The sequence below is a fragment of the Dendrobates tinctorius genome, unplaced genomic scaffold (assembly GCF_039654945.1).
Source record: "Dendrobates tinctorius isolate UK_male_01 unplaced genomic scaffold, ASM3965494v1 ptg000162l, whole genome shotgun sequence".
Lineage (NCBI taxonomy): Eukaryota > Metazoa > Chordata > Amphibia > Anura > Dendrobatidae > Dendrobates > Dendrobates tinctorius.
This window is the reverse complement of record NW_027361829.1, coordinates 26,273,553-26,285,896: the sequence shown is the minus strand read 5'-3', so window position 1 is coordinate 26,285,896 and position 12,344 is coordinate 26,273,553. Positions and strand designations below refer to the sequence as shown.

General features: G+C 44.0%; 1 protein-coding gene across 1 annotated transcript in view; it reads left to right on the top strand.

The window, feature by feature from the left end:
* LOC141052677 (protein Shroom4-like) overlaps positions 1-7,704 on the top strand; it is a 170,668-nt gene extending 162,964 nt beyond the window's left edge. Inside the window, exon 8 of the mRNA XM_073549926.1 lies at positions 5,553-7,704. Coding sequence (XP_073406027.1) covers positions 5,553-5,801 — 249 coding nt within the window. The 3' untranslated portion in view covers positions 5,802-7,704. The remainder of the gene's footprint in view (positions 1-5,552) is intronic.
* Positions 7,705-12,344: the final 4,640 nt, after the last annotated feature.

Here is a 12,344-nt window from a genome sequence, read left to right as displayed (position 1 = left end):
CTCCCCCAACCGCTGGATCGTCTCGTCCGCCCCAGGACACCCAGAATTCAAGCGGGAAAATTCTCCAAAATGAGGATGAAACCCATAATTGCAAAAAAAAGGAGATGTACCCGTAGACTGGTTAGTGCGGTTGTTAAAAGCAAACTCAGCCAATGGTAACACAGAACACCAATCATCCTGTCGGGCTGAGGTCAAACAACGCAGAATTTGCTCCAGAGACTGATTGGTCCGCTCAGTCTGCCCATTAGTCTCTGGATGGTAGGCGGATGAAAAGGACAGACCAATACCCAACCTCCTACAAAAAGCTCTCCAAAATCTGGACACAAATTGCACTCCCCTATCAGACACCACATTCAGGGGTACCCCATGCAACCGCACCACATGCTCCACAAACAATCTGGACAATGTTTCCGCATTACGTAGAGCTGCCAAAGGTACAAAATGTGCCTGCTTACTAAACCTGTCCACTACGACCCAGACCATGGTATTACCCTTGGAAGGGGGAAGGTTGGTGATGAGATCCATGGACAGATGAGTCCATGGTCTCTCAGGAATTGGCAGTGGTACCAATTCCCCGGCCGGCCGGTTATGGGGAGTTTTCGCACGGGCACAAACCTCACACGCAGACACATACTCCCCAACATCAGAGGCTAAAGAAGACCACCAGAATATTCTAGCAATGGCCTTCCGGGTCGCTGAGATCCCTGGATGTCCACCCAGAACTGAGTCATGGAACTCCTGGAGGACCTTGAGACGAAACTGAGCTGGCACAAAAAGTTTATCCACCGGCTTAGCTGGAGGTGCAAGAGCCTGGGCTTCTCGAATCTCCCGTTCCAACACATTAGAAACCTCTGCCACCACCACCCCAGGCTGAAGAATGGAGGATAGAGGTTCCGGGGGGGACACCGGATCAAGACTGCGTGACAACGCATCCGCTCTGATATTCTTGGATCCTGGTCGAAAAGTGATCGAGAAGTTGAATCGGGAAAAAAAAAGTGACCATCTAGCCTGTCTGGGAGTCAACCTTTTAGCTGACTCAATGTAAGCTAGGTTTTTGTGGTCCGTGATTACCGTTATAGGATGAACAGCCCCCTCCAAAAAATGCCTCCATTCTGCAAAAGCCAATTTTACGGCCAGAAGTTCCCGATTCCCCACATCATAGTTTCTCTCCGCAGGGGAGAACTTCTTTGAGAAAAAGGCGCAAGGTCTTAAATTGGTCAAAGTGGCGGGTCCCTGGGACAATACCGCCCCCACCCCCACCTCTGAGGCGTCTACCTCAACAATAAATGGTTTAGAGGGGTCCGGTTGGATAAGAACCGGGGCCGACATGAAACATTTTTTCAAAAACTGAAATGCCGCTACCGCTGCGGTTGACCAATTCTTGATATCGGCCCCCTTTTGAGTCATGTCTGTGAGGGGTTTAACCACCTGTGAGAAGCCCCTTATAAATTTCCGATAATAATTAGCGAACCCTAGGAAATGTTGCAGACCCTTCGAATCACACGGTTGAACCCACTCGAGAATGGCCTGCACCTTATTAGGATCCATGCGATACCCTTCAGCAGATACGATGAACCCCAGAAAGGACAGTTCCTGAACAAAAAATAAACATTTTTCAAGTTTAGCAAACAGACAGTTCTCCCTGAGCCTTTGGAGAACTGCCCGAACATGACCAATGTGAGTCTGTTTATCAGGCGAGTAGATTAAAATGTCATCCAAATACACCACCATAAAACGTCCAATCAAATCGGAGAACACATGATTTATGAAATTTTGGAAGACCGCTGGAGCGTTGGTCAGGCCGAAGGGCATGACCAAATTTTCAAACCCTTCAGTAGTGAGAAAGGCGGTCTTCCATTCATCTCCGTCCCGGACTCGGATAAGGTTATACGCTCCCCGTAGGTCTAATTTCGAAAACCACTTAGCTCCGGACAACTGATTGTATAAATCAGGAATAAGTGGAAGGGGATAAGTATTCTTCACAGTTATTTTATTTAACTCACGAAAATCGAGGCATGGGCGCAAACCACCGTCTTTTTTTTTTACAAAAAAGAACCCTGCCGCCACAGGAGAAACAGAAGGACGAATATGTCCCTTACGGAGGCTCTCAGAAATATATTCCTTCATCGCAGCCCGTTCCGGACCCGAGAGGTTATACAGGCGGGCTTTGGGCAATTTAGCACCTGGAACCAGGTCAATGGCACAATCAAATGGGCGGTGTGGTGGTAAAACCTCAGCCTCTTTTTCGGAGAAAACGTCAGTATAATCTATCAGGCACTCCGGAATGCCTTCTAGACCCACGGACGACACAGACACAGAAACAAGACATTTCTCAGAGCAATAGGGACCCCATTTAACAATATCCCGAGATTCCCAATTAATCACAGGATTATGCAGCTGTAACCAGCGGAACCCCAACACCAGTCCCGCAGGCAGGTTGTTCATTACAAAACATGAAATACGTTCCTGGTGTAAGGAACTCACTTTAAGGAGAAACTCTTCAGTACAAAACACAATGTCATTCTTAACCAGTGGTGTTTTGTCAATAGCAACAAGGTGAATCGGAGTCTCCAACCTAACTGTCCCTAACTTACACCTGGCCACCAACTCAGAGTCAATAAAGTTCAATGATGAAACGCAATCCACGAAGGCAGTTGTGGATGTGGAGACACCCCCACAACAAAGTTCCACTTGAAATGACATTTTAGAAAATGCAGAAAAGGGTACCTGAGAGCCTGGGTGACCTCCACGATAATCACCCGGGCTCAGTCGCTTGTTGGTTAGTGGCCGGGAGGGGCAATCCTTTTTCCCATGTCCAGACTCGCCACTGTGAACACAGCATTTTCTCACGTGCCGTTGTCTCCTTTCTTCCTCCTTAAGGTTGATGGTTCCCATCGCCGTGATTTTCAGTGAAGAACTGGCTCCCCTTCCTAGGGAGAATAATGACGTCTCGGTTTGTATCACTCCCCTTGCCCGTAACCTGCGATCCATTCGGACGGCCTGTGTCATAGCTTCCTCCAGGGCATCAGGTGGGGGGTGGAGAGCCAAGGCGTCTTTCAGATGCTCAGACAGGCCTCTACGGAACAACCCCCGGAGGGCGGCAGCGTTCCAGCAGACCTCAGCAGCCCAGCGTCTGAACTCTGAGCAAAACCACTCGGCTGAGTGTTTCCCCTGGCAAACATTCATCAGCCTGTCCTCAGCCATACGCACCTGATCAGGCTCATCATAAATATGCCCCAGGGCCTCAAAAAATGCATCCACAGTCATGCGCTCAGGGGCCGTGGTAGGAAGGGAGAAAGCCCAAGCTTGGGGGGCTCCCCTTAACAGAGACATAATGACCCCCACTCTCTGACTTTCATCCCCAGAAGAGTGTGGTCTTAAGGAAAAAAAAAGCTTACAGCCCTCCTTAAAAACTCTGAAGTCATTTTTATCTCCAGAAAAGGTATCTGGTAACTTCACTGGAGACTCAGGGGAAACTAATGTAACATCCCGAGCCCCCAATGAAAGAACCCCCTGCACAGTGTCAGCGATCAGCTGCTGAGACTGAGCCAGGACTCTTTGTTCTCCAAAGAGTTTCTGAGACATCTGCGTCAGATGCTTAACCTGCTCAGAAAGAGTGTGCATAGGATCCATCACACACACAGGTGAATGGGAGCAGAGAAAAAAAAATGGTATGGGTCAGTTATAATGTCAGAGACACCGCACTGCACTTGCTCATAGAGCCAGTGCGCATGTCCTGAGAACAGAAGCAGTGCTAAAAGATACCTGGGGAGCAGGGCAGCAGAGGAGACCATGCGTGCTTCAGGCTATTAGTGTCAGGGTCCAGTCAGTGCTGGAAGGTAAAGAGGCATAGGACCTGCGGACACTGAAACTGAATAATGTGCACGGGACCTATGGTCATGTGACTGCAAGGGGGCGGGGCTTAGCGTCCTGTATTCAGATAGGACAGGACACCATACAACAACTCAGAGTCAGGCAAAACAGAGGTCACAGCAGTACGGGCAAATGAGGTACAGGAGGGACGAACAGACGGGTAGTCAGACAGAGCCAAAGGTCATACACAAGAGGGCGACGTGGTACCAAGGGAACGAGCAGAGAGAAGTCGGGTCACAAGCAAAGAGTCATACACGAGAGGTAGCGCAGTACAAGAGGGTCAGGCAGAACTCGTAACCGGGACAGAACCAGATCACAACCGAACAAGCAAGATATCAGGCACAAGGCACACGTATACAAGAGGTCACTTAACTCAGCCGAGGGCAGTAGTATAACTGACACCGGACCCAGGTCCAGTGAGCACTAAATAGCCTCCTGCTGCCAGAGAGAGGCAGCACAATTAACCCATAGTCTAACCAGGACGGGTCAAAGCGAAATCCCGTCCTGGATCATGACAAAAATATTATAAAGCCATTTTCCAAGCTTTGGGACTCCAGGAGTGGCCTGCCAACCAAAATTAGTCTTAAGAGCACAGCGACGACTCATCCAGAAGTCACAAAAGTCTCCACAACCACATCAAAAACTGTAGGCCTCAATTGCCTCAGTTAAAGTCAGTGTTCATGACTTCATCATAGCAAAGAGACCTAGCAAAAATGGACTACATGCAGAGTTCCAAGATGAAAACCACTACTGAGCAATAAGAACATAAAGGCTAGTCTCAGTTTTTCCAGAAAACATCTTGATGATCCCCAAGACTTTTGGGACTATACTCTTTGGACTGACAAGACAAAAGTTGAACTTTTTGGAAGGTGTATGTCCCATTACATCTGACTTAGAAGTAATACAGCCTTTCAGAAAAAGAACATCATACCAACAGTAAAATGTGGTGGTAGTGTGATGGCCTGTGGCTGTTTTACTGCTTCAGGACCAGGAAGACTTGCTGTGGTAACTGGAACCATGAATTCTGCTGTCTACCAAAAAATCCTGAAGGAGAATGTCCAGCCATCTGTTTGTGACCTTAAGCTGAAGAGCACTTGAGTTATGCGGCAGGACAATGATCCAAAACATTCCAGCAAGTTCACCTCAGAATGGCTTACGAAAAATAAAATTAAGACTTTGGAGTGGCTTAGTCAAAGTCCTGATATTATTCCAATTGAGATGCTGTGAAATGACCTTAAAAAGGCAGTTGATGCTCAGAAACCCTCCGATAAGGCTGATTTACAACAATTCTGTATAGATGAGTGGCCAAAATTCCTCCAGCGTGCTCTAAGACACTCATTGCCAGTTATCATAAACGCTTGATTGCAGTTGTTGCTGCCTGCTAAGGGCGGCCCAACCAGTTATTAGGTTTAGGGGCAATTGCTTTTTCACACAGGGCCCTGTAGGTTTGCATTTCTTTTTTCCTTAATAATAAAGGCCTTCATTTAAAAACTGCATTTTGTAATTACTTGAGTTATCTTTGTCTAATGTTAACATTTGTTTGGTGATCTGAAACATTTAAGTGTGACAAACATGCAAAAGAATAGGAAATCGTGAAGGGGCAGATACTTTTTCACAGCTGTATGGGAGGTAACATATAGACCTTATATCTTACAGTTTATGTTTTCTGCCATGTACAGATGAATCTCCTGGACAAGAAAAATCAACTGACAAACCAACTGGAGGATGCCAAAGAACTCAAGGTCCACGTCACTCGGAGAGAGCAAGTTGTTCTAGAGACAGTATCCAAATACCTGAATGATGAGCAGCTCCAGGACTACCTCCACTATGTCAAGATGACCTCCGCTCTCATTGTGGAACAGCGAGAGCTGGAAGATAAGATCCGTTTGGGGGAAGAACAGCTGAGATGTCTGCGGGAAAGTCTGTAAATGATTTTACAGTCAAATGACGTTGTAGAAGTTGTGTCACGTGTTATTATATCAGTGTTTAAATCTTATCAGAGATAACTTAATGGAGCACAGCTCTCTAGTGTACTTTATTATTATTATGATCAATCACTGCTCAGACTCATACACGTTTCATTTTTAACATTAGTCATTCAAAGAAATATTTCATTCCTTCACGGATTCCTGTAACTGGATCTTTAGACTACTCCTTGCAATCCGAACTAACAACTATAGTGCTTCAGAAATATGACTTTTTCTCTTAGTTTGATAGTTATGCTTATTCATAACTGGAAAATGTTGATTGAAACCGCTATTGTTTAGCATCATTTGTAATTTTATAGCTATTTTACACATTTACATGTTACATGTTATGTGGGATTCTGAATATTCAACTGGACTTCACTAATTGTGAAGATTGATTTCATCAATTGACAAATGCCAATCCCTTTTACACAAATTTAGGATAGTGCCATATACTGCAACTAATTATCCAGCTGAATCTGCAGCCACCCCTGTGGTCAGGTCCTCAGGGCTCCTTCCTATACAGCTGAATCTGCAGCCATCTGTGTGGTCAGGTCCTCAGGGCTCCTTCCTATGCTGCAGATTCTTCAGCCACCCCTGTGGTCAGATCCTCAGGGCTCACTCCTATGCAGCTGAATCTGCAGCCATCCCTGTGGTCAGATCTTCAGGGCTCCTTCCTATGCAGCTGAATCTGCCGTCATCCCTGTGGTCAGATCGTCAGGGCTCATTCCTTTGCAGTTGAATCTGCAGCCATCCCTGTGGTCAGATCCTCAGGGCTCCTTCCTATGCAGCTGAATCTGCAACTACCCCTTGTGGTCAGGTCCTCAGTGCTCCTTCCTATGCAGTTGAATTTGCAGCCACCCCTCTGGTCAGATCCTCAGTGCTTCTTGCTATGCAGCTGAATCTGCAGCCAACCGTCTGGTCAGATCCTCAGTGCTCCTTCCTATGCAGCTGAATCTGCAGCCACCCCTGTGTTCAGATCCTCAGGGCTCCTTCCTATGCAGCTGAATCTGCAGCCACCCCTGTGTTCAGATCCTCAGGGCTCCTTCCTATGCAGCTGAATCTGCAGTCATCCCTGTGGTCAGATCCTCAGGGCTCATTCCTTTGCAATTGAATCTGCAGCCATCCCTGTGGTCAGATCCTCAGGGCTCCTTCCTATGCAGCTGAATCTGCAACTACCCCTTGTGGTCAGGTCCTCAGTGCTCCTTCCTATGCAGCTGAATTTGCAGCCACCCTTGTGGTCAGATCCTCAGTGCTCCTTGCTATGCAGCTGAATCTGCAGCCAACCCTCTGGTCAGATCCTCAGTGCTCCTTCCTATGCAGCTGAATTTGCAGCCACCCCTGTGGTCAGATCCTCAGGGCTCCTTCCTATGCAGCAGAATCTGCAGCCACCCCTGTGTTCAGATCCTCAGGGCTCCTTCCTATGCAGCTGAATCTGCAGCCATCCCTGTGGTCAGGTCCTCAGGGCTCCTTCCTATGCAGCTGAATTTGCAGCCACCCCTGTGGTCAGATCCTCAGGGCTCCTTCATATGCAGCTGAATCTGCAGCCAACCGTGTGTAAAACACCTTGAGTATGGACAGCATATAAACCAATTGAAGTCGTCTTTTTTTCCAATGTAACGATAGTCTGCATGTAAAATACCGTAGCATGCAGTAGTCTGATCCATTTTCAGAGCAGACTCTCTTACACCAAATGGGAGCATTAAAAAACGGAAGCAACAAGTGCACAATTTTTTACAAATACATTGCAATTATTAAAAAGGGGAAACTAAATTTGGTCTTGTAAATGTTTCTGCAGCTGATGTATAGTCAGACATACGGATGACAATATGGTTACAATAAATTGTCTTTTTTTTATGAGAAACAGATGACTTTTCATACGTTTGTTAGGACCCATCCTGATATATATCTGTAGATTCCAAAGTGAGAGTCTGATATTGTGCACAATATGAAAAATGAGCATGAGGGTTCTTTTACACTTGCCGTGTTTTTGCAGGCCTTTTTTGCTGCCCCAATAGATTTCTATGGGGCCGCAAAAACGGCCCCCAAAAATTCATCGGAGCGCCGGGTGGTGTATGGCCGTGAAAAAAATATCGAGCTTGCTCGATATTTTTCACGGTATACAGACACGGCCGCAATAGATTTCAATGGTGCCGCAAAAACAACGGTAGCTTGTTTTTTGCGGTACACCGTATTTGCAGAACGCCATATTTTTCCCACCAATTTGTGAAAACGGAAAATCGACGATCCAAGAAGGTTTTTTGCTGCCCACAGCAATACGACCCGCAAAAACGGGCCGCAAAAAAAACACGGGAAGTGTTCAGAAATGTTCGTGTCCACTGGTTAAACGTTTTTAGGTTGTTACACATACAGCATTTTTCAGCATTTTATAAATTTGTTATTTTTAACTGCATTTTTTTAGTGTAAACACAGTCTGAACAGACGTCTATAAAATCATAAAACATCTTACTTACAAAATGCTCTGGTTTGTGGAGTTTTGTAGCATTTTGGGGTCAATAAGCTTTGAATATGCCAAATTGTTACTCACAGGATTTGAAAAAAGCTGAAAATTCATGGTATTTCAGAAGCATTTACCAAGTCATGTTTTCCTTTGTGTTAAGAGGTTATCTGGTACTGATAATGTTTATTAGACCATATAAAATCCATAGAAAACCTTGACCACTACCTATAAAATGATATAGTCTCCAAACGCGACATGGCGTCCGATCTCAATTCCAGCCAATTTTGCTTTGAAAAAGTCAAAAGGCGCTCCCTCCCTCCTGAGCTCTGCCATGCGCCAAAACAGTGGTTTATCCCCACATATGTGGTATTAGCGTACTTAGGACAAATTGGAGAATATCGTTTGAGGTCCTGTTTCCCTTGGGAAAATAAAAATTGGGGGTGAAAAGATCATTTTTGTGGAAAAAATATGATTTTTTAATTTACGACTGTAAACTTCTGTGAATCACTTGGGGGTTCAAAGTTCTCACCACACATCTACATAAGTTCCTTGGTGGGGCTAGTTTCCAAAATGGGGTTACTTGTGAGGGGGTTTCCACTGTTTAGGCCCATTAGGGGCTCTCCAAACGCAACATGGCGTCTGATCTCAATTCCAGCCAATTTTGCGTTGAAAAAGTCAAATGGCGCTCCTTCCCTTCCATTCTCTGCCATGCGCCGAAACAGGTTCCCCTCCCACATATGTGGTATCAGCGTACTCAGGACAAATTGCACAATACCTTTTGGGGTCCAATTTCTCCTGTTACGCTTGGTAAAATAAAATAAAATTGGATCTGAAGTAAATTTTTGTTGCCAAAAAAGTTAAATGTTCATTTTTTTAAAAACATTCCAAAAATTCCTGTGAAGCACCTGAAGGGTTAATAAACTTCTTGAATGTGGTTATGAGCACCTTCAGGGGTGCAGTTTTTAGAATAGTGTCACTTTTGGGTATTTTCTATCATATAGACCCCTCAAAGTGACTTCAAATGTGATGAAGTCCCTTAAAAAAAAATGGTGTTGTAAAAATAAGAAATCGCTGGTCAACTTTTAACCCTTATAACTTCCTAACAAAAAAAAAATTTGGTTCCAAAATTGTGCTGATGTAAAGTAGACATGTGGGAAATGTTATTTATTCACTATTTTGTGTGACATATTTCTCTGTTTTAAGGGCATAAAAATTCAAAGTTGAAAAATTGCAAAATTTTCACCAAATTTACGTTATTTTCACAAATAAACGCAAGTCACATCAAAGAAATTTTACCACTATCAGGAAGTACAATATGTCGCGAGAAAAGATTGTCAGAATCACTGGGATCCATGGGATCGTTCTAGAGTTATTACCTCATAAAGGGATAAATTGTAAAAATTGGCCTGGTCATTAACATGCAAACCACCCTTGGGGGTACAGGGGTTAATGAGGTTTAAGTGTCCAATTGTAGTTATTTTTTTTACCATTTGCCCTAATTACTGCATGTGATGTGTAGCACAATACCCTAGATACGCTAATACTAAAATGTCATTAATATAATTATTAAAAATAGCAATTGTTACCATGATAACGTCAGGTTGACAGAGCCACAAAAAAGAGTAGTGCTACGCAGTACACCATTTCTTATCTCAGATAAGAATAATGCAGTATGGTAAAGCTAAACTTAGTACGATATAGAGTAATAGTGATATTTGTAGTGCCTTAAAACAGCACTAGTGCTCCTCTTAGTGTCATAATGCTCACCATTGTGCCTCTTACAAAGTAATATCGACCCATGTCTGTACCCTAAAGTGTCCCCTTGTCCTATTTTTGAGCAGTAAACAGTAAAAATGCACCTCTGAGTGGCTCTTAAAAGCAATAATGCCCCTTGAGTACCGCATTAAAAATCATTCATGCCCCTTGAATTCCCCCTTAACAAGTAACAATGCTGATTGTTTTTTTTTTTTAATAAAATATATTGCCTAAGCCCACTCCCCTTATCTGAGAATTATGCTCAGAGTTCCACTTAAAAGTAATATTGCCCCTTAAGCGTAAGTTCACATTAGGTGTTTTTTCAGTGTTTTTTCTTCTGGCGCAAAACCTGATCTCTTGGCAGGAAAGGAGCTGCAGAAAAAAAAACGATTTTCCGTGTTTTTTCTTGCGGTGTTTTTTTTTTGGGCGGTTTTGGCATGCTAGATTTGTCTCTTGTTCATGCTGATAAAGTTTAGTGTTAAAAAGGTCCTATTCCATAGAATCAGGTCTTCGCATTAAAAAACGCAGCAAAATCTGATACCTGCGTTTTTAGTGCCATTTTTCACCACCCATTCAAGTCAATGGGTGATAAACACTGAAAAAAACTCTGAAAGAAGTGACATGTTCCATGTCCAAAAAGCCATGCAAAGCAAAAAATCTTGACAAAAAAAAACTGTGTGTGTGCATGAGATTTTTGAAATTTCATAGGCTTGACTGGTACTGTAAAACGCAGCTGAAAATTAGCATAAAAAAAGCAGTAAAAATGCCCAGTGTGAACTTATCCTAACAGACGCATTAACAAATAATACTGCTCCTTTCATGTTACCTTAATAGGCAGTAATGCTCCCTAAGTGCCACCTTAACCTCTTTCCAAAGTTGGGCGTAATAGTACGCCCACGTCGGAATCCATCCCCTTGATGTAGGCTCCGGCGCTGAGCCCACATCTTTCCTGGCACATGTCAGCTGTTTTGAACAGCTGACATGTGCCTCTAACAGCCGCGGGTGGTATCGCGATCCACCCACATGTGTTAACATGTTAAATGCCACTGTCAATCTCTAACAGCGGCATTTAAGTCGCGCTTCTAGTACGCGCGCCGTAAATCCCGCCTATCAGTGACCCAGTCATGTGATCGCGGGTCACCGATGGGCTGGCATGACAACCAGAGGTCTCCAGCAAACCTCTATGGTTTTCATAGTCAGATTGCTACGAGCGCTGCTTGGTGGTCGGCGCTCATAGCAAGTGAGCATTTCTGCTACACACAAGCGATCTGATCGGACAACTGAAGCTTCTAGTCTCCCATAAAGACTATTGAAGCATGCAAAAAAGTTCTTAAAAATAATTTATATATAATGTTCAAATCACCCCCCTTTTGACCCATTCAAAATTAAACAAATATACACATATACACATATTTGGTATCACCGCGTTCAGAATCGCCCGATCTATCAATATAAAAAAATTAACCCGATCGCTAAACTGCGTAACAAGGAAAAAAGTCAAAACGTCGCCGCTACATTAATAAAATGCAATAACGGGCGATCAAAAGATCGTATCTACACCAAAATAGTATCAATAAAAATGTCAGCTCGGCACACAAAAAATAAGCCATTACACAGCCCAAGATCACGAAAAATGGAGACGCTACGGGTCTCGGGAAATGGCACCTTTTTTTTTTACCAAACTGGATTTTTTTTTCACCACTTAAATAAAAAAGAACCTATACTGTGTTCCAAATTATTATGCAAAAAGAGTTTCGGAGTGATAAGGTTAGAATTTTTTTGTTTGTCATTTAAACTCATTGATGGTGATGTGTGTCAGGGCTCTTTATATCACTGAAAGCAATTGCAGATACCTGTGCAAATTAGTTTGGCAGGTGTGTCCAAATAAAGGCAAGACTACTTAAGAAGGCTGTTCCACATTATTAAGCAGCCTACATTTTTTGCGAAAATGGGAAAGAAAAAGGATGTGTCGGCTGCTGAGAAGCAACAAATTGTGGAGTATTTAGGTCAAGTCATGACTACAATCAACTTTGCCAAGACACTTTATCGTGATCATCGCACAATCAAGAAGTATGTAGCTGATTCCCAGCACACACGTGTTCGTGCTGATAAGGAAAAATTGAGGACTCTTTCCAACAGGCAATTGCGTCAGGTTAAAAGAGCAGCTGCAAAAATGCCTTGTTATAGCAGCAGACAAGTTTTTGAAGCTGCTGGTGCCTCCAATGTCCCCCGAACAACAAGATGCAGGGTCCTTCAGAGGTTTGCAGGTGTGCGTAAGCCATCCTGTC